Raw genomic sequence first — 22,808 nt, 5'->3', positions numbered from 1 at the left:
AGGGATAGGATGTTTATCGACTAAAACCATTTCCTTAATTTGAAATTCTTTCTTCGACTTTTGCACCCACTGCTTCTTAGGTATAGTCGGCTTGGGATTTGATCTCTTAATAAGGCAGACATCCTGAGGAGGGGGGAGATTGATAGGCTTAGATTAGTTAACGAGATGGCCTAGAATTTTGGTTCCAAGTTGCTGACTAGGATATGGGAAGTGGTCCATATCTTCAACATGATTTAGGAGTTGACACTCCCTGTAGGGGATAAATGGGTTCCCATTAGACTGAGGAATAGTGGCGTATGATAAGTCCATTTGCAATTGTCCACCAATTGATGCACCCTGTTTCTTGGATAGAAACATTCCCTACACATCATGTATATCGAGAACAACAACATCCATTAGTACATAAATGTCCTTGTTAATAGCTAAGGTCACTCTCAAATCCTTAATGGGAATGGACCTTGAATCAAAGCCACAAACATTTCTATAAGGCCTAGTAATATTCAACTCTAATTGGCGCATGACCTTTAATAGCATGATATTGGCAGAAGCCCTTGAATCTAGCATACAATTATGGAGAAGCAAGCTATCAATGGCTAAAGTCAGCAAGAATGCCTCATGACCAAGTTTTGTCCTATCAAAGTGCATATTTTGCAAAATGATAGGGGGATCATTGAGTTCATCATCAAGTCCAAGAGCCTTCTTAACTTGCTTTCTATGGGGAGAGAGCTTCACTATCTCTTTTATGGGAACCTGCATGCTCATCTTACCCACAACACTACCTCCATCAATGTCTAGCTCGATTTCATTGTCCTTGGTTTTGTGCTTGGGTTTTTCTTGGGAAGGTCCCTTTTCCTGAGAGGGTTTTGTATTAGAGCTCAGTTGGATCTGTTTGTCATTCTTTTTAAAGTATTGCAAGCCCTTAAATCTCTCACTATTCTCCACAACCAACACCTCCTCTTCTTGCTCACCTTTGAATTTAACTTGGTTAGGTTGTGGGTGGACATAAGTATTCCCAAGCAAGATATTAAATGGATGAGTCGCATCTACATTATTTAATTTCTCGGGCGCCTCCTCTTTGCTTTGCTCATATGGACTATTCTCTTGGGTTTCCTTAGAAGATTGACCCCAAGGTAACCTTCGTCCTACCATGTTGGTTGGGGAAAGAGTGTTAGGGACACTTCGTTGAACAACACGGTCTCCCTCGACATTCTTCTTAGGAAAGGACTTGTCCCTATTGAATTGGTTCTTAGGAGGATAATATGGCTTTGACTCTTTCTCCCTTTCTAGAGTACTCATTGTGAAATTTTAATCACTGTTGTGGTTAGCTAGTTATTATTCTCATATCTATTGATTATTTGTCTTTTGCAAATTATTTGTGGAAAATATTGAATAAAACACAACTACAATTTCACTGAAAAATAAATAACCACAAGGACTGAGAAAATTATGCACACATGTACAGATAATGGACACCATTATTTTCAGACAAATGTCCCTAGAAAAACCCCAGTGTGGGGAAAACCAATTCTGTAGATAAGTAATTTTATTATTCTTTAGCAACTCTGTGATGGAGAAAATTACAAAATTGTTTGCCGTAAATTAGCAAACTTTTGGAAAAATAATTTGATCACTTCTTCCAGTGAATTTGGCTTCCTCGAGACAACTCGACCCTCCTAATTCAACTCGGCCTCCCTCTGGCTCGCTGAATCTAGCCACACGTGTGGCCCTGGCAACTCGGCCCACCCTGGCAAACTTGCACTGGCTGGAAATTAGCTTAGTCTCTACTGGAATTCAACTTTAGCTTGCAAATCGATTTCGCTGTGCAAATCGATCTCTCCTGAAGTCTCTCCTTACTCTTGCAACTTGTCCTAGAGAAATTTGCTTTGCCTGCTAGGGTAATTCGCACCCCTCTCTAGAGCAATTTTCACTATTGGAAAATCAACCTCTCTATAGAAAAATCAATCTCCAAAAGACTATGGAAATCACTGTGATAAAATCCTTCAACAATCTTGTCTCCAAGAATTGTTGATCTCTCTCTATTGATGCCCTTACGCTGCCTCTGCGTCCTTGTTATCACTACAATACTATGTATCGATGTGTTCTCCAAATGCCCATCAATTTCCTCTTCTAATCTCGTGTTGACGAATCAACGACCATGATCAAATCTCAATCAATGGCTAAGATCATCTTGACCCCTTCTCACGACTTTTTTAGAAGTCACTAGAGAAAAATTGATTTACCCCAATTAACATTGATTAATTAAGCCATTTCCTTATGTTAGACTTAGGAAAATTAATGAACTGGCTAATTAATTCTAATCAAGGCATTTTCTTGCGAAAACTTTTATGGGTATTGGAGAAAATGTGTTCTCTAGCCTCATAGAAACAATATGAGGCTAGAACACCTGTCCGAGCTACACAAACTAACACTCTCTCTTAGCGAGGAAGGTGCTTTGCATAACACCCAACTTGTCTTTGAAGAAGATGAATCTCGCCTTTGTTGATCAGTGGTTGTCATTGATGTCAACCCAAGCAGCACCAGGGGCTACCCTGATTTTGCATGGGCATTTTGACTTGACAACTTACTCTATTCTGAGTCAAGGATCTTCTAGATGGATTCTACTCATCGAGATGTTTCCTTTGATATATGGCACGCTAAGTAATTAATTCTTCATGGTTTGAGAGATATTCATGTTTGAAGTTAATAACCCTAGTTAGTGGGCTAAAACCTTATGGGGTTGTGGCATGGCACTCATAATTGGTTGTGGTCATTGAATAGTCAATAATTAATAAAAATAATTTGCTCCTAAAATCACTCCAATGTTCACTTGTTGAGGACCCTCTCAACTCAAGACATTCATATAAATAAGGACTATCATATCCTCCTCTCGTAGGGATTTTGTGGCTTCAAACTGGTTATTGTGGCATTTTCACTATAGCTTTTTTCTGCGAAGCTTCAGAATCTGAAATTAAAACCCATTTGAGCTGAAATCTTGATGAATCTCGTGACCGAATTTCAGATCTTGGTTCGATATATTTTCGGAGATATGATCTGAGGAAGTTAGGGTTTTTGCAGGCTCCCGAATTCCATGTCAAACATGTGACGTTGGGAAAATCATCATAACTTTCTCTCTTAGCATTGGATTCAAATTTTGTAAATAGTCACAGAAAGAGGATGGACTATAGTTTGTTGAGTAGCGTTTTCAAGGCCGAATGTCGCAACGGTGACATGTGGCACTTCGTACAAGTTCGCTCTACTGAACCAGTCTATAATCAGGTCATTGTGGGAGATTGAGCATAACTCTTTTTTGAAGAATCCAATCTTGATCAGACCTGTGGGGTTGGAAAGAGGACTACCATAGGACGAAATTTCAGACCCTGGAAATCCAAAATTACATATATACAATAGATTCAATATGGAGCATCTAGAAGGCAAGAAAAAGCATGCATTCAAGGATCACTGCAGTAAGGACCACACATCAACAGTCAAGGATAAGTATCCTACAACAAGGTATGTATGATTAGTGTTTACATTTGAAATATGAGTATCATCCCTGACATATGTTTTTGCAGGCAACATAAGTACATACAGGGTCTCGGTTATATCTCTATGTCTCTATATATGTCACTGTTAGTTTTGATACCACATTTCAGATGTCCTATTCTTGATACTACACATTTGATGCTACATATTCTTGATGCTACACCAAGTTTGTTAAATCTATATGATGTTGTAAGTTCATGTTACTTGTCTTGTCATAGTTGATAGAATGGTATTTGTTGTTGTACTTAGAACTTGGTCCATCACAAGTCTAGGGTCTGTCATCAGTTTTTATTGTATATATCTTTAGGTCAGTTTTGGATATAGTCTTGCATAGAGTCCAGGCCTATATCAAGAGTGGGAGTATTTGTCTATTGCTGCAACAAGTTAACAACAAAAGTGACAAGTGCACTTCAGATACGCGTTGTAATTTTAATTTGTATTTATTCATTATTATGCGCATACATGTGTTTTGCAGACAGAGGTAAGTTGAAGGGTATTTTGTTTTGTTTTGGTATTGGTTTCGTTGAGCAAATTTTGCATGCAGGTAGAAGAAGATTCAAGTACAACTTCAAGCAATAATTCAAGAGCAGAAGTATCAAATCAAAGGAAGCATTGTAGCGGGACATCCTTTGAAGACATGACAACCATCCGTATATTGTGAAGAAGTGTCAAGGCCAAGAGTCATCATTGTAAAGTTGTAAAAGAGTCATTTGTAAAAGTGTCATCATTGGAAGAGTCATTATTGTAAAAGAGTCAATTTTCCTAGAGTCGAAAAGGCATTATTGGGAGGTATAGGAATCTCTGTTGGGATTATTTCATGGTTGGGTTGTAGGTTATAGTTTGATTGGGTGTTTGGTCAAAATCCAATGTTCCACCAAGGTTCCGGGACGAGGGGGCGAGGGAGCGAGGGGGCGCGGGAGCGGCCTATGCAAAAGCTCCCTACCGTTTTTTAGGAAACGTGGGGGAGCGTCAGGGTCTTAAAAATTTATAAATATAAAATATAATTTATTAATTGAGTCCACTATGACAATTTGGGTTGAATTGAAAAGCTGCAAAGCATGATCATTGATATGAATTCCTGGAGCAAGAAAGCAATGAATTTGAAAATTTGCACAATCCTTCTTAGAAGAAAACTTAAACAAAGAGAGAACTGTCCTTCTTAGAAGAAAACTTAAACATAGAGAGAACTCAGAACTATAGTGGATTATGTATAATGATTTTGAGAAACTGGACTTCTAAGTTCTTGACATATTAGTTAGGCAGGGCGTAGATTTTCAACTGATAATATTAATATATGAATAGCCTATTTGGCAATGCTTCCATAGGACTAGCCCATAGGTCTGATATATCTTCACAATTCTGTTTTAGATACTGCTAACCTAGAGAAAAAGTCTAAAAGAAATCATTTTTGGAACTTGGACTAAACGGAACTTGGATTCTTTTTCCACAGGTAAAGACCATAGGCCTAATATAGTAATAGGTTGACTGTCTATTGTTTATTCAGTTCCCAGGTAACCATTGCGACAGCCATAACCTTATGCCATAGATTTTTCCATCAACAATCTCATGCAAAAAATGATAGACACGTAAGTGGAAGTTACTTTCTTCTTTTCATGTTGTTAGACTGCTTAGTTAGTTTCCATTTTACAGATCCTGCTGGTTTCTTTCTTTGAGTGAATGTTTATTTTGAACCCTTTAAGTTCTCATGGGATCAAAATTAGATGTCAAGGCAGAATTTTGAGAAATCATATAGGAAAGTAGTTGGGTGGCTGGTGGAATATTAACATTCTGTATTTTAATCAGGTCTTATTATATCAACAATATTATATTTCAGTCAGGTCTCATCAACACAACGCATGGTAGTCAAGGAGGCAGTCTTTTAAGTTTTTACAAGTCGGATTTTTCACCCATACTTGTGGTTAATTGGTTCCTGGAAACAAAATAGTCAGATCCACTTTTCAGAACATGTGACAATAGGCTCTTTTCCTAAACCTACTATCACCATGAACGGGGAAAGCCCATATTGAACCGATTCAAGATCTTGGTTTTCCTAGCTTGCACTTTCAACTAATTGTATTAATTCACTGACTTTTTTTAGGTAATTTACCTTTTGTATACAATTCCTAATACAATCAATAATGATACAGGCACTGTTTATTAAAATCCGAACAGTGAAATCCAACGCTGTGAGTGGAGTGCTCAGCGAACTTGCAAAGGCTGTGAGTGTGTTGTTCATGGTTCAAGGTGCCATTTTTATAACATGAAACAACGATTTCCAAAACCCTAAACGTTAATTAACTCTTAATTAAAGATTAAGTTCAGCATTTAGTTAATTAAAATGGTTTTTAATGCATTAAAGGTGTGCCACGTCCCCCCTCGTCCCCCCACGTCCCCTCTCGTCCCCCCACGCCCCCCCACGTCCCCCCACGTCCCCTCTCGTCCCCCCACGCCCCCTCACGTCCCCCCACGTCCCCCTTTTTGGAAACGCCCCCTCAGGGAAGGGAAACGTTTCCCTGGCACGTCCCCCCGAGTTTCCTCCATTTTGGGAGCGTGGGGAAACGTCCCCTACTCGTCCCCAAGTCCCCGGAGCGCGGGGGTGCGAGGAAACTAGACTCCTAGGGAGGGGGGCGAGTCCCCGTGGAACACTGTCAAAATCATTGTAAATCATATTGTATCGTGGATCATTGTCCCTAGTACGGGAGTCCACACTTTTGTATTTAATTTTTGTCTTTATAGGGTGGTAGGGTGGTGCTAGGCAGGTGAATGAAGTCACCTACAGGTTGGGGCATGTAAACACTTCAGGGTGGTAGGGTGGTTCTAGGGCGAGTTGTGGCTCGCTAGGGTGTTGGGGCATCCATTCAGTTGATCACTGAAGAAACCAGGGTGTTCGAGCATCCTTCCAGTGGGAGCTAGAGAAGAATGCTTTTCTAGAATTCTAGGAAGTTGTTGCTTTCATTTCAGTTGGGCCTGAAGTTTAAAGAATTTATTAGAAAAGTGTTCAGTGGTTTTTGATCCGGAAGAGGTTTTCCACCTAAAATTCTTGTGCCTATTGTGTTCTTTTATTCACTGTTATTACTGCATAAATATTAATAATAATTGAAGATTAACTAATTCTCTCAAAATATTTAAAAGTGCTAATTGCTAAGGAATATTGATTCACCCCCCCTCTTAGTATTTCCAACAACCTTCCCCAAATCCTTCATTAGTATATCTGCTACATGTTCATCTGTGGGTATATATTGTAGTTAAACAATCCTACACTGCACACAATCCATCATGAAGTGGTATTTGATGTCTATATGCTTAGACTTGTTGTGAAGCACCAGATTCTCTAACAACTTGATGCAACTCTAATTGTTGCAGTGAATTATCGTTGTCTCTATCCTCTGAGCAAACAAGGCTACTCGCTGCTTACAAAGCCATATAGCCTTGCATGTAGCCATGCTCGTTGCTATGTACTCTGCCTCTGCAGAACTCAGTGGCACAAACTTCTGCTTCTTGTTGTACCGAGAAACAATTCCTTGTTGATTTGGGGTAGCATCATATGTGCTCTAAGCCTCAAATTTTGCAGGAAGACTTGGGCACATGTATGCGAAAGAACCCAGAAAATGTTTTGGGAAATTCCACCCAAAAGTGATTTTATTAAAATAATTAACATTTTTAACAAGGTTCCTAAGTCTAAACTTAGGAAAATTAAAATATTGATGGGTATTAATCTAATCAAGGGTGAAACTTCTAGAAAAAGACACGGATCAAACCAAAACGATCTGAGCCTTTGATTATGATTTAATCTAGGCTGTTGGTTGTCCAACAGGAAGATATAAGAAGGGGCTTGAGGGTCATTTGGAAAATACATTGAGAGATCAAGGAAATCGATTTTTCTGAAGTGAGAAGTTCTCAGGAAGAAAATTGATTGAGGAGATTTCTTGCAGCAGAGGGGCAGGGATAGCAGCTTCTGGAGAGAGAGATTTTCAGCCAGAGAATCATCAGCAGAGAGAGACAAAGAGTGATCCAATAGCCTTGACGCAGAGGCTAACGCGGGGCCAAAAGGGCCACACAGAAGCAGCACAGAGGGAGAGAGAGAAAGTCGAAAGTCAGAGCAGAGGGTCAGTTTCAGTAGCCGGAAGCCGGGGTGTGAGACCGGGAGGCTGAGAGCAGTGACTCTGGGCTACTGATCGATTCCCCAATTGGGTGATGCTGTGCCTGAGAGGGTTGATGTTGGGACAGCGTAGAGGCAATGTAGTGATAGCGCAGAGCCTGCCAGGGGCACCTCATCCAGTAGCCAGAACAATCGAGACTTTTTCTCAGTGATTGTGTGAGGTAAACTCACAAAGCTTCTGCTAGTATTTCTCTCTGTAATTGAATAACCTTGTGAGGTATTTAGTGATGTATTCAGAATTTTCTACTGCTTAATAATAATAAACCCTCAGAGTTGCTGCATCAGTTTTCCCGCATTGGGTTTTTCCGGGGACTATTGTCCAAAAATAATGGTGTCCTATGTGTTTCTATTTTCCTTGTTCAGTTTCTGTGTTTTAGAATCATATTTAATTTGGCGTAGTCTGCTTCAGTAATCTACTTCAATGTTTCAAGAATAAATATGAAATAAGCTTGTAATGTAATTTACAATCTAGGTGAAGTAGATTCAGTTGGTTGCAGTAGGATTCCTGAGATTGTTAGATCTATGAATTTTCACATAGTATCAAAGCCATTGATGTGAAACATGGAAGAGCAGATCTAGCATTGAAGCAAGGGTCAACTTGTTGCAGTAAGCAGCAGTTCGAATCCCCTGAGGGATTGCACAGTTCTAGCCAGGAGGGCTATCTTTCATGGGTGTCAATCTCTGAGTGAGCCGACAGAGAGGTAAAACTACTGGATTGAGAATTTGCCGGGGCAGAAGGAGCCACGTAGAGCATCATTGCAGAGCTAGAGGGACGCAGTTTTTTGCAAGTTGAGTGCTGGGCAGAAAAGTCATAAGGAGGAGGAAGCAGATCGCATAGTGAGGGAATACTTCCTTAGTGATTTCTTGCCGAGAAAATCAGTATTTCTCAATTACTAGGTTGCAAAGGAGCAACAACTTACCAGCTCCATTAGGGAGTGCGTAAGATAGCCTAGGAGCTATGAAGTAAGGAGAAAGACGGAGATGTTCGACAGTTTTCGAAAGATATGGCAACCAGTGGCTTGAGCGATCAGGATAGGTAGGACGGGGCTTACAACTATCTGGAAGGCTAGAATGTCCTTCCTTCTAGATGAGCATGACCTCAAGACATATGTTGATAATGTGGTAGCCTAAACCTGCGGATGCGGATGCAGATCCGCTAAAGAAGTACAAGGCTGAGATGTCAAAAGTCAAAAGGATTATCTTGGATGGAGTCAAGGATCACGTGGTGTGCCACGTTGCTAGCAAAGGAACTGCTAAGGAGATGTGGGATGCCTTGGCCACATTATATCAGGGATCTTCCGAGCAGTGTAAGATGTACTTAGAACAAAAGTTGAGATCTACGCAAATGCAGAAGGGAGAATGTGTGGATCCATGCCTTGGCCACATTGTATCAGGGATCTTTCGAGCAGTGTAAGATGTACTTAGATCTGCGCAGATGCAGAAGGGAGAACATGTGGATCCATTCCTCACGAAACTGAAGGAGACCTGTGATGAGTTGTCCACTGTGGGGAAAACACTTCAGTGTTAGTTTTTGGTAGCATCGAATGTGCTCTAGCCATGAAAATTGGTGGAGAGGCTAAGGCACATGAGTTCTAAAGAACCGAGAAATATTTTGGTGAAATTCCACCCAGATTGTATTTTATTAAAATAATTAATATTTTTAATGGGATTCCTAAGTCTAAACTTAGGAAAATTAAATTATTAATGGGTATTAATCAAAATATGGGTAAGAATGTTCTAGAAAGCGGATCAAGTCAAGTTTTTAATCTTAGCCATTGATTAGAGACTTAATCTCAACTGTTGAAGTCTCAACGAGAAAAGTACAAGAAGGAGGCTTGGGTTTCATTCAGAAATACACACGGAGAGAACAAATTGATCTAGAGTTTGATTTTTGGCGCTAGGAAGATGAGAAATTCGAACTAAGTAATCATTTTGCAACAGAGGGGCACAGATAGTTCGGGAATACTAGGTAGAGAGGCGGAGAGCCACTAGTGGAGGCAGTTGAGCACCTAGAGGGACTGGCGTTGGGCCAGTCTAGGCCCACGCAGGCCTGATGTTGAACCGGGGAGAGCCAGCATAGAGGAGAAGTTGCCCTCACGCAGAAATTCGGAATTTCGCTCGGGAGCTACCGAAACAGCCGGAGAAGGTTGACACAGAAACTCCAGTAGGCAAAAGAGACAACGTAGAGCTGACGCAAAGCCTGTAAGGCTAACACAAGCCCTACACAGGGCCAGCGTAGAGATAGTCGGGGTTAGCCAGTTCTGCTACCGGATCAGTCGAAAACCACTGGGTGAAGTGAGGTAATCTCACTCAATTTTCCGCCATTATATTTTTCTCTGTAACCGGATTGTCGGGAGGGAATCTAGCATTGTATTCAGAACTATTGCTTAATAATATAAAACCCTCAGAGTTGTTGCACTGATTTTCCCGCATTGGGTTTTTCTGGGGACTATTTTGTCTAAAAATAACAGTGTCCTATGTATCTTGTTCTTTTCTCAGTTTCTTGTTTCATGTAATCAAATTAAATAGGTGTAGGTTGCAGAAGTAATTTACTTCAGTATTTTTTAGAAAATAAATTGATAACGCATATTAAAATCAAGTAGGAGAAGTAAATTCAGTTTTGCTGCAGTAGGGGTTCCTTGAGTATAGGAATTTTCACACTCAGGATTCGGAGTTGGTGAGACTGACTCTAAATTCCGTCTCGGATGAATGGCAAGTCTTTGTCCAGAGTATCTTGGGCAGAGCATCATTGCAAATTGGGACGAGATGTGGACAGCTTTGAAACAAGAAGAGCTGAGGAGAGACCTGCTCAAGGTCAAACTTGATGGGAGCAGCAATAGTAGTGGGTCAAAGCTCAAAGTAGAGGAGGAGGATGGCGTAACCCTTGCATCGAAGGGACATCAAGGGCAACAGAGATGAAAGAAATATGTCTCCAAGGTGAAATCTTTCAGATGTGGCGAGATGGGCCACTATGCATCCTAGTGTCCTTTGAAGAAAAAGGACAAGGATGAGAAGCATGATCCTAAGGTTGCAGCCGCAAAAATTGAACAGGAGGAGTAGTTCGCTATGATAGCCAAGATACCTCCAGGAGGGAGGTGGGCTGATATAGAACTATAGTTTGATAGAGCTATAGATGGCCAGAATCCTTGAGGAGCCCATCTCTTGGATCATCACCTTGCTACGGGAGCCCATGATCAGAAGTAGCGGGATGGAGGAGTTTTCAGTTGGTGCCATGGAGTGTTGATTCGATAGATACAGTGGTTAGTAGCACCAAAATGTGAGCAACGCAAAGCAGAGAGGCAGCAGTGCGAGGAGGCACAGTGCAGAGCTTCAGCAACGCAGTGGCTTCAAAAGAGAGCATGGGACTAGCAACAGTCAGGATTTCAGCATCGAGGTGTATCCACTGGATACTTGTCCAGTTTTGGGTGTTTTCAGTTGCTTCTCTTAGCAACTGAGTTGCAATACGAATGCAGTGTTAGCAGTGGTAGTGCTAGTAGCATAGCAGATGCAACATTTGAGAGGGAGTTGTAGTATAGATGTAGCATTGGCAGTGGTAGTGCCAAAGGCAGTTGTACAGTTGCAGCAACAACGTAGTAGTTGGTGGACAGCATGTCAGACATCGGTAGCACAGAGGATGATGCTTTAGAGTCAAAGCAGTATGCAGTAGCAGTGTATTGCTAGAGCAGATTCCTCACTAACAGGGAGTGTTAATTTGGGGTAGCATCGGATGTGCTCTAAGCCTCAAATTTTGCAAGGAGGCTTGGGCACACGTATTCCAAAGAACCTAGAAAGCGTTTTGGGAAATTCCACCCAAAGGTGATTTTATTAAAATAATTAATATTTTTAACGGGGTTCCTAAGTCTAAACTTAGGAAAATTAAAATATTAATAGGTATTAATCTAATCAGGGGTGAAACTTCTAGAAAAAGACACAGATCAAGCCAAAACGATTTGAGCCTTTGGTTATGATTTAATCTAGGTTGTTGGTTGTCCAATAGGAAGGTATAAGAAGGGGTTTGAGGGTCATTTGGAAAATACACTAAGAGATCAAGGAAATCGATTTCTTTGAAGTGAGAAGTTCTCAAGAAGAAAATTGATTGAGGATATTTCTTGCAACAGAGGGGCGGGGATAACAGATGCCAGAGAGAGATATTCTCAGCCGGAGAATCATCAGTAGGGAGAGGCAAAGAGTGATCCAGTCGCCTTGAACCAGAGCCTGATGGAGGGCCAGAAGGGCCACATAGAAGTAGCGTAGAGGGAGAGAGAGAAAGTTGAAAGTCAGAGCAAAGGGTTAGTTTCCGCAACAAATATAGAAGTAGCGTAGAGGGAGAGAGAGAAAGTTGAAAGTCAGAGCAAAGGGTTAGTTTCTGCAATAAATTTTGAGGCTTAGAGCACATCCGATGCTACAAGAAATCAACACTCCCTCTTAGCAAGGAATGTGCTCTAGTAATGCAACCTACTGAAGCATCACCCTGCTTTGTCACATCTCCCTCTACGTTGTTGATGTTTGACATCACTGCCCACCAACTACTGCGCAAATGTTGCATTTGTACTACTGTTAACCCTGCCACTGCCAACACTGCATCTGTATTGCAACCCTCATAAGTTTTGCATCTATGTTGCTGTTGGCCCTGCCACTGCCAACACTGCATCTGCACTGCAACCTTCTCCAACTGTTGTTGCTACTGCATTAGTAATGGAAAATCATCCAAAATTATTGAACAGGTGTTCAACATGATGCATATGTTGCTGGAGTTCTGACTGCTGCTAGTCTTTGGCGCTGACCCTCTGAAGCCTTTGCATTGTCGCTGACTCTGCACTGTGCCAACTACACTACTGCCAATTCTTCTCTGCGCTGCTCAGTCTTTGGTGCTCCTAGCCACTGTGACTGTCACTCCAGCACTCCTTTGCACTAACTGACACTGGTCCATCCTACTACTTCTGATCTGGGCTCTCGTAGCAAGGTTTTGATCCAAGAGGTGGACTCCTCAAGGATCTTGCCCATCTGCAGTTCTTTCGAACTACATTACTAGATCACCCCACCTCTCCCCTGGAGGTATCTGGGCAACCATGGAAAACTCCTCCTCGATCTTTGCGGATGCAGTGTTCGAATCATGCTTCTCGTCCTTTTCCTTCTTCTTGTGTTAAAATTGGCAACCAGGGCAAAACTTCATGTGGGTCATCTTATTCATGGCTAATAATATTTTTATTAGATTCCTCTCGTTGAGAGGTGTAGGATTGATATAAAGATCATCCAATTCCGATAAGTATTCATGGAGATATGAATTTATTTTGATTATGGAATTATTATCAAGCCGACCTACAACTCATGTAGGCTCAGAAGCCCAACAGTCGCATCTATTCACCCGCCAACGTTGTGTATAAATATAAGATGACTTTTCCTCATTTAGACTCACTCATCTCATCACATCTCTCTCTCTCTACTGCGCAGATATGAGTCTCTTCTCTACTGCGCTGAAATGGGTGTCTCTCTCTCACACATGTGAAGCCGGAAGCTGTTGAATTTGAAGCTGCAACTGCAGAAGTAAAGATTGACTTGCGTGGCCTAGAAGATCTCCTCTTTGGAACTGCGTTGTAGGTTCATCTGAACCTCCTCTGAAAGCCGCAACTTTTGGTGGTGGAATGAAGTCAATCCGACGAACGGTTTGCAAGATAATGACTGCCCTAGTTTGAAGCCGGAAACTGCTGAAATTGAAGCTGCAACTGCAGAAGTAAAGATTGACTTGCGTGGCCTAGAAGATCTCCTCTTGGGAACTGTGCTGTAGGTTCATCTGAACCTCCTCTGAAAGCCGCAACTTTTGGTGGTGGAATGAAGTCAATCCGACGAACGGTTTGCAAGATATCGACTGCCCTAGTTTGAAGCCAGAAACTGCTGAAACTGAAGCTGCAACTGCAGAAGTAAAGATTGACTTGCGTGGCCTAGAAGATCTCCTCTTTGGAACTGTGCTGTAGGTTCATCTGAACCTCCTCTGGAAGCCGAAACTTTTGGTGGTGGAATGAAGTCAATCCGACTGTCGGTTTGTGAGATATGGTCTGCCCTAGTTTGATAATGAAGCCGCTAATACTAATGCTACTGATCTAGGGTTTGCTACTGCTGATATGAATCAGATTTATTGTACTATTTCTCTCTGTTGAATTATTGAAGATAAAAGAAGATTTGATCAAAGGGTTTCCCCACACATTGTGGGGTTTGTCCCTGCCTAGCCGCCACATCTTGTGTCTCTTGTCTTGGCTTGTTTTCTGTCGATCGTTTAATGTTCTATCTGCACTTTACTTTATGTACATGTGATTGCTAATCGGTGGAATATAATAAGAAAAAGAAGTAAATTGTTATAAGCATAGAACATACCATAACTTAACATCTTGAGAGGACACTATGTAGCGTAGTGACCAAATTCACCACACCGGAACCACTTGATCTTCAAGACGTCCTTCTTCTTTCTCCACTGCTTCTGCTGCCCCTTTGATGTAAGGGTTGCATTTTCCTCCTCCTCCTTGGGCTTCGTCCCATTGCTGCTAGTGCTATCAAGTTTGCACTTGACTAAGTCTCTCCTCATCTCTTCCTGCTGAAGAGCAACCCACATTCCTTCCCAATCCGGCAATCTCTCTTTGCTCAAGATACTTTGGAAAAACACTTGTCATTCTTCTGAGACTGAATTCAGGGCCAGCCTCAACATCTCGGTAGGCTGCGGTGTTGACCCCACAACTGCAACGAATCTCGGTTTTCCTGAAGCTTTGTTAGGAACGGATCAATGCGTTCCCCCTTCTGCATTTGCAAGGATCTCATCTTCTACTCCAAGTACATCTTCCGTGGCTTGGAAGATCCTTCGTATAACGTAGCCAATGCTTCCCACATTTGTCGGGCAATATCCTTGCCGACAATGTGACATACTACATGATCTCTCACTCCATTGAGGATCAATCATTTAGCCTTTGCCATTTCAGCCTTGTACATTTTTAGCAGATTTGGATCCGCGAGTACAACTACCACACTATAGACATAGGTTTTGAGATCGCTCTCATCCAGAAGGCATGAGATCCTTGCCTTCCAAATCACATAGTTGGATGCACCTTCCAACCGATACTGATCTCGTAACCCACTAGCTTCCATCTCTGCCAACGAAATGTCAAACTACCTCCTCTCTCCTCTGCGCATCACTAAGCTAGCCTACGCACTCCATGCTAGAGTTAGTAGATTTGCTCCTCCCTGCTGCTACTCAGCAATAGAGAAATCGAATTCCCTGGCTAGGAATTCTTTAAGGAAGAAATTCCCTCAATAGTGTCTCCTTCCTTCTGACGGTTTTCTACCCCAGCAACTACTGCAGAAAACTGCTCTGCGCTGATGCTTTTGCGATGCTCCCTCTAACAATGGAAAACTTCGATCTGGAAATATTTCTCTCTGTTGACTCACTCAAAGAGATACTTTCCCATGAAAATTTTGCCCTGCTGTTCTGGATTGTGCAATCCCTCTGGGGATTCAATTTTCTGCCTATGCAGTGCTTCGACTTCCCTCCTTCTCTTCAATGCTGGGCTTTTCCGGCCTTGCTCTCTTGCTTCACCTGCGCTTTGATACCATGTGAAAATTTGGAGACCCAAATTTCTACTACAACAATTGATGAAGTTTCTTCTATTTGTTAAATTACTGAACAAATTATTTACTACATCCTACAGCAAATACTGAAACTAATACACTACAACCTTCACCAATTAAAATTATATGCGGAAACAAGAAACTGAGTAAGAAAGAAATACACAACACATGACACCATTATTTTTGGACAAGTGTCCCCGGAAAATCCCAATGCGGGAAAATCTATGCAGCAGCTGAGGGTTTTATTATTAAGCAGTAGTTTTCTGAATATACTCTTTGGATGCCGTAATGGCTATTCAATGCGGAGAATCTGACTGGCAGAAGATTAGTGATAAATACCTCCCACTATCACTAGCAATCCGACATTGATCCAGGCCCTGGATGGTTGGCCCCACGTTGGCTCTGCGCATTTACTGGGTCAGCCTATGCAGTTCTGCGTCAACCTCTCTAGGGATCTGCGTCACCTCTTCTCAGATCTCCTATTGTCTGGAGATTTGAACTTCAAGCCTTCCGGTCTCACACCCCTGTTTCCTGCACTGAAACTCGTCTCTCTTGGCTGGAATTCAAACTCCCTCTGAAGCTCTGCGCTGCCTCTGCCTGGCCTTACGCCACTCAACGTGGCCTCTTCTGGATCTCTCTTTGCCTCCTCTGCGATGTATTCCTAGATCATAAAACTCTCCAACTGGAACTATCCCTGTCCCTCACTGCAAGAAATCACTTCGATCTTCTCTCTAGCAACTGCTGCGTTGCCCTGTCTGAGAAATTCGATCTCTTCATCTCTCCCCAATTTGTTTTCCAAATGTCCATCGAAGTCCTTCTTATAATCCTCCAATTGAGTAATAAATAGCCCAAATCAGATTCTAATCAATGGCTTAGATCATTTGGACTAGATCTCCATCTTCTTCTAGAAGTTTTGCCCTCAATTTGATTAATACCCTTTAATTATTTTAACTTCCTAAGTTTAGACTTAGGCACCCATTAAAATTAATTAATTATTTTAATAAAACTGTCTCCAAGTGGAATTTCCCAAAACAATTTCTGGGTATTGTGTAATACATGTGTTCTAGCCTCCCTGCAAATTTTGAGGCTTAGAGCACATCCGATGCTACCAGAGATCAACATTTCATACATGGATTATGGATGTTTTAAGGCTGCTCTTTGAATGTTTATGATTCATGTTTTGCTTTCACATATACTAATTGAACTATTTCGGTGACTTTGGTGCTTAACTTATTGTAAATGTGTTGTAATGATTGTAACGATCGTCACATCTATGTGAACTATTTCGCTTGATGTTAGACGAGCCTTTCTCATCTGTGTGTGTCTCCATTAGAGTAATACTATTACTTTTCTTTTAGAGGCTCACTTTATTTCCCCTCTGCAATGAAAGAACCTTGATACATCTGCAATCAAACATTCACAAGGCACACTTTCTTGGTCATTCAAAAGCACATGTGCGCTTCTCTCTTGTGCTAACTGCTAAAGCTAAGACATATCTTTAAGTAAACGACAGCTTGGTCGTATTCTGGATGGGATTCCTACACCAAACGGTGTGAGATCTAATTGGGACCTCATATCAAGGAGATCCCCTGTATGTTGGCAGTATCCAACACTGTCAACAGAGTGCTAAGCTAGGTGGGAGCATGTTGTGTCCAAGTGCATCATCCCATAAAAGTCATCAATGTGGGGCAAAGTGCTTGCTATGGGTTCTGGAGGTTCCCATTTAATATTCCTAAATGGAAATATTAAGTGTAAATAGTAGCATGCACTATGAACAACAATAAAAATTTACACACACACTCAACTCATCAACTTGCACAAGAAAAATAAGCTGGACACTGAGTCATTTTATTAATTTGAGTGAAATGGAGTACAAAAAGAGTGGAATAGAGGCACGTGGGCTTGTTATAGCAAGCAAAGCCAAACCTAGGTCGAAATGAGTTTACCCACAAGCTGAAATGACTTAACCCAGAAAATCCCTGCGCTGCCCTTGAAATTTTGAACGCTGTTGTTGAAGCAGAATGGTTGTACAAGTCTCAAATGTTCTCAGAAGAGGATGAAATTGTAGCTGGTGCCCTTTCTCACCCAACTCCAACAAACCCAAAAAGGAATTTGCCTCTAGAAAACCCACAAAAAGTGCGAGTTTCCAAGTCTCACTGGCTGTACGCATTGTTGGAAATTAGTTGATGGATACTCCTCAAACCCTCCAGAAAACACCTGCAAAACTCTTGCAAATTTTTCCTTAATTTTCTCCTTGAAACTCCAGCCCTTATGCCCCCAATTGCTCCTTCCACTTGACCTCTGCGTGTCTCTATCAGAGAGGACCCTGCGTAGGCCCTGAAAAACAAATTGTTGGCTTGAATTATCCCCTCAATCCCCTCACTGCAAACCACCCAAAATCTCTAGCAATTACCATTCCAAACTAGCTCTGAATTCCCCAGAAATTATCTTGCTGCACAATTGCCTCCCTCTACTGGTGTGAATTCCTCCCAACATCATGGTCGCTTGTAGAATTGAGTGCAAGCTACTTGTTCCAGCTCTGGAATGGCTCCCAAAGTGTCCAAGGAATCCTCTAGGGTGGCACTCGAAGTCCACCGAAGTAGGAGCTAAGATCTCCGCCCGAAAATCTCCTTGTGCTAAGCAACATTGTGTTAACTTGGTTTAGCAGCTCAAGCAAACAACTAGGTTCAGTTGTAAAATTGCCAAAATCCCCAAGCAATAGCCGTCACCTCATATTTAAGCTTGTTGCCTACTCTTTCCTCCTTGTGGGCTTCTTCCTCCACTTAGTTCGACTTTCCCTCCCTTCTTCTCTCTCCACAATTGTGTGCTGCCTCAAAGGGGTGCGTATGCCTTGTGGGTGGTCCCACAACCCACCAAAAATTTAATTTTTCCCCTTCTCCTAAGTTAAATCACCAAAATTGATGCCAATGCCAAAATTGGGAGGTCTCCTTATCACCTAAGAAATTGGGGATATTACAGCCCACAGGTATGAATGTGTTCTGCTACTGCTTGGAGTCCCATGGCTTTCAATGCTCCACTTGTGGGTGTCAATATGCTCCTCTAAAATACTTGGGCCCCAATTAAGTTGCCCAAGCCATGGCTGTGGAACCACCTAACAATTACACACAATATCCAGTGCTAGAAACTACATCATTAGGTACATTTAATCATTTTTGCATCTAAGTGAACCAAGCTTGAAAGTAATGGGCAATTTGACACTTCAAATAAGGCTTCCCTTCCAAAATTAAGGCTTTGAACTCGCAATGGTGTTACCTCCCTAGGTAGGAGTGGCTAATAGACCACCCTATTAGGTGTTTCCATCCCCCAAGGGGAAGTGACATGTCCTTAGTCCACCCTTCAATTGATAGGTGTCATGTGAATAATGATGGGGCAATGGGGAAAAGACCTTATTGGCCAAGTGCCATGGTCAAAAGGACTAGCAATGATGGGCTCCTCATCTTGAGTGTATAGATGTGAGGAGGGAGCAATCGTGGATGCATGAGTTACCAACTCGGCCTTTGTTTTTCCACCCCTCTTGTGTGCCTTTTACTTTTTCTTGATTTTTCTTTGTATTATTGCTCGTAGCTCAAAGGGTTAGAGCTTTCTTTGTATGATGTATAGCAGTTATTATCCCCTTAATGACGAGGTGACTCATTGCCCATTAGGGGTTGGGACATGCAAGGCTTCTCTCTCATAATATGAAGAGCAACATGTGCTCAGGAATCGGGTGATGGCCATAATGAGTGAGGTAGAGCTCATGCTAGGTTTTTGCCACGTGCTAATGTGTATGTCCCAACCATCTTTTGCATTTTGATCTTCTTTTGTCTTTGCTTGTGGCCATCATATGCCTTGTTCTTTTAGCTGCATCAACCTCCCAGTGCCAAGTTCTGGGCCCTACCTAAGTATGAGGATGTACGGTGCCAAATCTCGGAGAACCAATGGTCAGTGGAACCTAAAGAAGGGAGGTGGAGGACTCGTAATGTAAGATGGAAAGTGGTAAGTATGGAATAGGGAGAGATGGGACTACGCTATCTTGATCATGGTTTCCCAAGTAGTGCCCCTCTTATACCCATTGGGCCATTAGGGGAGGTCACACTAAACTAGGATTAAGGTGAGGGAACAAGATCACAGTCAAAACCTCTCTTCCAGGTTACCCCATAATCCCTGTGAAATGCCCAAAATACAAACAAGCATAAACATCCAATTGCAAAATAAATAAAGTACCTTTTGATCAGAAGCCCACCTTCCAACATGTGCTCTTGCCAAATGGGCGAGGAAAAATATCATTGATACAGGTGGCAAAGATATGAATGGCACATTGTCATCAGCTACTAGTGGCTGTTAGGGGCTGCCAGCTAGCTGGCTGGAAGAGATGATGGAAGAAAAATCTCTATTATGGGATCACCCACTTTTGGTGGGTAACACAGTCAATGCCAACAATGAATTTAAATACAGAAAGAAACCATAACCATGCAAATTCTCCCACTTACAAATATCAATGTAAAATCCTTTTTGCTATTTTGCTTGTGCCATGTAGCTATCAATGGTTAGCTGGGTAATTGATTTATGTAATTCCTCAGGCTACGTATTTTGTTCTTCCAGTACACTCTTATGATCCTAAACTTACATGTAAACTTGTGTCATTTGTGAGGGAAAACAATATTGTCATTTGACTTATAGAACTGATGAGGGATAATAGTTCAAATTGCAGGCAAGGTGTGTGGAAGTGTTGCTTGAAGAAGGTGCTTTAGTTGATCCTTTCGATAAGAACAACAACACTCCTCTTCATTATGCTTCAGGTTATGGACAGTATGAATGTGCTGAACTTCTACTCAAGGGAGGAGCTGCAGTGTAAGTTTTTCCTTCTTTCTCTTTTGTTGTTAGTCTGCCTAATTTAATGTCTTTGCAAGAAACCAGAGCAATGACTAGAAGCATGCAAAAGGTCTTTGATGAGCTCACTATAGTGGGTTTCTATTAAAGGTAGAGAGGATGAAGCAGCACTTGCAAGGGCACAGTTGTTCATATTATTTGGCTATTGCTCAGGTCGTTTTTGACTGTTTAGCATAGAGCTGAGTTTTTTTATTTGTATTGACAGAACTCTGGTGAATTTGGAAGGGAAAACACCAATGGATGTTGCAAAGCTTAATAAGCGCATGGAAATCATAAGGTTGCTTGAGAAAGATGCATTTTGTAGTTGATGTAAGGAGTTCAGATAAATATGGCAGGTAGCATAAAAGAATAATAAGGTCACTTTGAGCAGTTTTCTGTAAGTTAAGATATGCTGATGTTATTCCGGTAGGCCGGGATCAAACTTGCTACTTTGATTATTCACTCTTTGTTGTTTAAATTGAAAGTTTGTGTTGCTTGGTTTAAGAGTTTTCTCTTGCACGTGCATCATCTAAAAATGCAATTGCACTTGTAATTTACAGCAATAACTATTTATGTCGGTGTTCTAGAAAAGCATACAGTTTTCTAGGATGGCTTCTTAATTTTAGAAATGTACAGCATTGGAAACTTTGAAAGATTGGGTTCTCTCCTTAATACAATTTCATTCAAGAATCTTAGAATTTAAGTTTACTTCAGGCACTTTATCTTCTGGTCTTGTTCATGCAAATACCTTCCATGTTATAAAAGATGGGATTGAAAAATATATTTTTCCTCATTTTAAACATGGAGGATGTAAATGGCAATGGAGGGCAAGCATGAAGGATGTATATGGCTCTGGAAGTCATGATTATGAAGCATTTTCAAAAATAAGTTGTAGTAACAGGGAAGTTTCTGAGGATCTATACTTATCCTTGAAGTGTAGAAACTTTGACGTGTTTTAATCATATCTGTTGAGAGTGAGAGTGTAAAGCAGGAAGCAGAAGCGTGAAGCACCAATTTCCAAAAGACGCCGAAAGCAAAGTGTTCCAGGAGCATATATATATTCAAATAAAGTACCCATAATGGTGAATTAGTTTGCAGAAAATATGAAAGCATAGATCTTTCTAGTAGATTAACGATAGTCATAAAAGCGTCAACCATTCAGTAGACAAATAACATTAAAGATCTAGCACTTATAGCATTGTCATCAAATGATCAACCATAACATCAACCCTCAAGTTTTAAGTTTCAAGAGAGAACATTTGTAATCAATAAACTGTAGGAGATAACATCAGCCAGAAAATTAAATAGGGCATCATGACCAAAGAGTTGTAATATGCAATCAATAATGCAAACTTCAATTTCCATATAATATTTACAAAATAGACTATGATAATACAAATGATTCTCAGTTCTTGGATCTAGAGTTTAAAAACTGAAAAATATAAATAAATGTGCTATCTACTAAGCCTTCTTAAGCCTCTTGTCACGAGCAATTCCATTTTCCTCTTTCGTGGTTTAGTTGCATCACGAATCGTTCTGGGTGCTGGGGGAATCCTCTTGGAGCACAAGGAATCATTTTGGGAGCATTCTCCCTTCTAAAGCCAGCTTTAGGAACACAAGCGTTGGTGGGAAGGAAGGGGAAGCTTCCCGACAGCTAGAGTTTTACTAATTATTAAAATGTCAACTATAAATGTTTTTTTTTTTTCCGAAGGTGGCAAAACCTATCAAACTCAGGTGTCAAACCAACAGTGAGGACAGCCATCTCTGGCTGCTATCCGCGAATGTCGGTTTGAATGTCAACTATAAATGTTGTTTGGGATATCTTTGCAAAAATCTTTAAATTTCAGGATTTATCTTATTTCAAGATATTTGGCTTTTTTTTGTTTTTTCCCTCCTGCGTGACAAATGAGTTAAAAAGGTGAAATTTAGCCCCTAAATTGTTTACAGTTGTACCTTATTCTTTGCAAATTCAGAGGCGACAAATGAGTTACAAAGGTGAAATTTAGCCCCTAAATTGTTTACAGTTGTACCTTATTCTTTGCAAATTCAGAGGCATTGATTGTCATAGTAAGGTAAGTCGGGATCTTTGTATTGTTCTTCCTATGAAAAGTTTACATTTCCAATCGGCCCAAGTCTCAATTTATCTACTAAATATTGCTTTATGAAATATAAATTTAATTGTTTAATTTATTTTATCCTTTATTAGGTTTTTCTATCCAAATATCACAAGGGATAAGTAATCAAATTGAAGATCTAAGGCGATGAAATGTTTTAGAATCAATTTTTAACTTTAGCAAACACTTTTTACAGTTCATTGATTACTTATGACAATTTTTTACAAAACAAAAAAATTCCCTATACCTTGAAACCTATAGATATATTTGCATTGTAGGATTAAGATTAATTAGTAATATGTCTTAATATGTATGTTCAAATTAACCGAACAATTATTATGAATTGCCACAACTTTAGATAATCTATATGAACTCGTGTTGTATGTTATGAAGTTTTAATCATACAAATGATGTGGTCTAGTGGGAAATAGAAATACCAATGTAGACTCGAGTGTTATAGTTAATGGATAGTGATTGCTTCAAGCACCTTATTTCTTGTATACGCATATATG

The 22,808-nt window shown here is 40.8% G+C and overlaps 1 protein-coding gene across 3 annotated transcripts in view; it reads left to right on the top strand.

The window, feature by feature from the left end:
- Positions 1–20,890, top strand: part of LOC149155586 (ankyrin repeat domain-containing protein 2A-like) — a 284,442-nt gene extending 263,552 nt beyond the window's left edge. For all 3 annotated transcript variants that reach the window (XM_089445776.1, XM_089445775.1, XM_089445774.1), the window contains exons 7-8: positions 20,025–20,164; positions 20,409–20,890. In XM_089445776.1, coding sequence (XP_089301902.1) covers positions 20,025–20,164; positions 20,409–20,511 — 243 coding nt within the window. In that variant the 3' untranslated portion in view covers positions 20,512–20,890. The remainder of the gene's footprint in view (positions 1–20,024; positions 20,165–20,408) is intronic.
- The last annotated feature ends 1,918 nt before the right edge of the window (positions 20,891–22,808 follow it).

The sequence above is a fragment of the Pinus tabuliformis genome, chromosome 9 (assembly GCF_031772625.1).
Source record: "Pinus tabuliformis cultivar Carrire ecotype Pingquan chromosome 9, CPIR1, whole genome shotgun sequence".
In the NCBI taxonomy this organism is placed as follows: domain Eukaryota; kingdom Viridiplantae; phylum Streptophyta; class Pinopsida; order Pinales; family Pinaceae; genus Pinus; species Pinus tabuliformis.
This window is presented reverse-complemented; position numbering and strand designations above follow the sequence as displayed.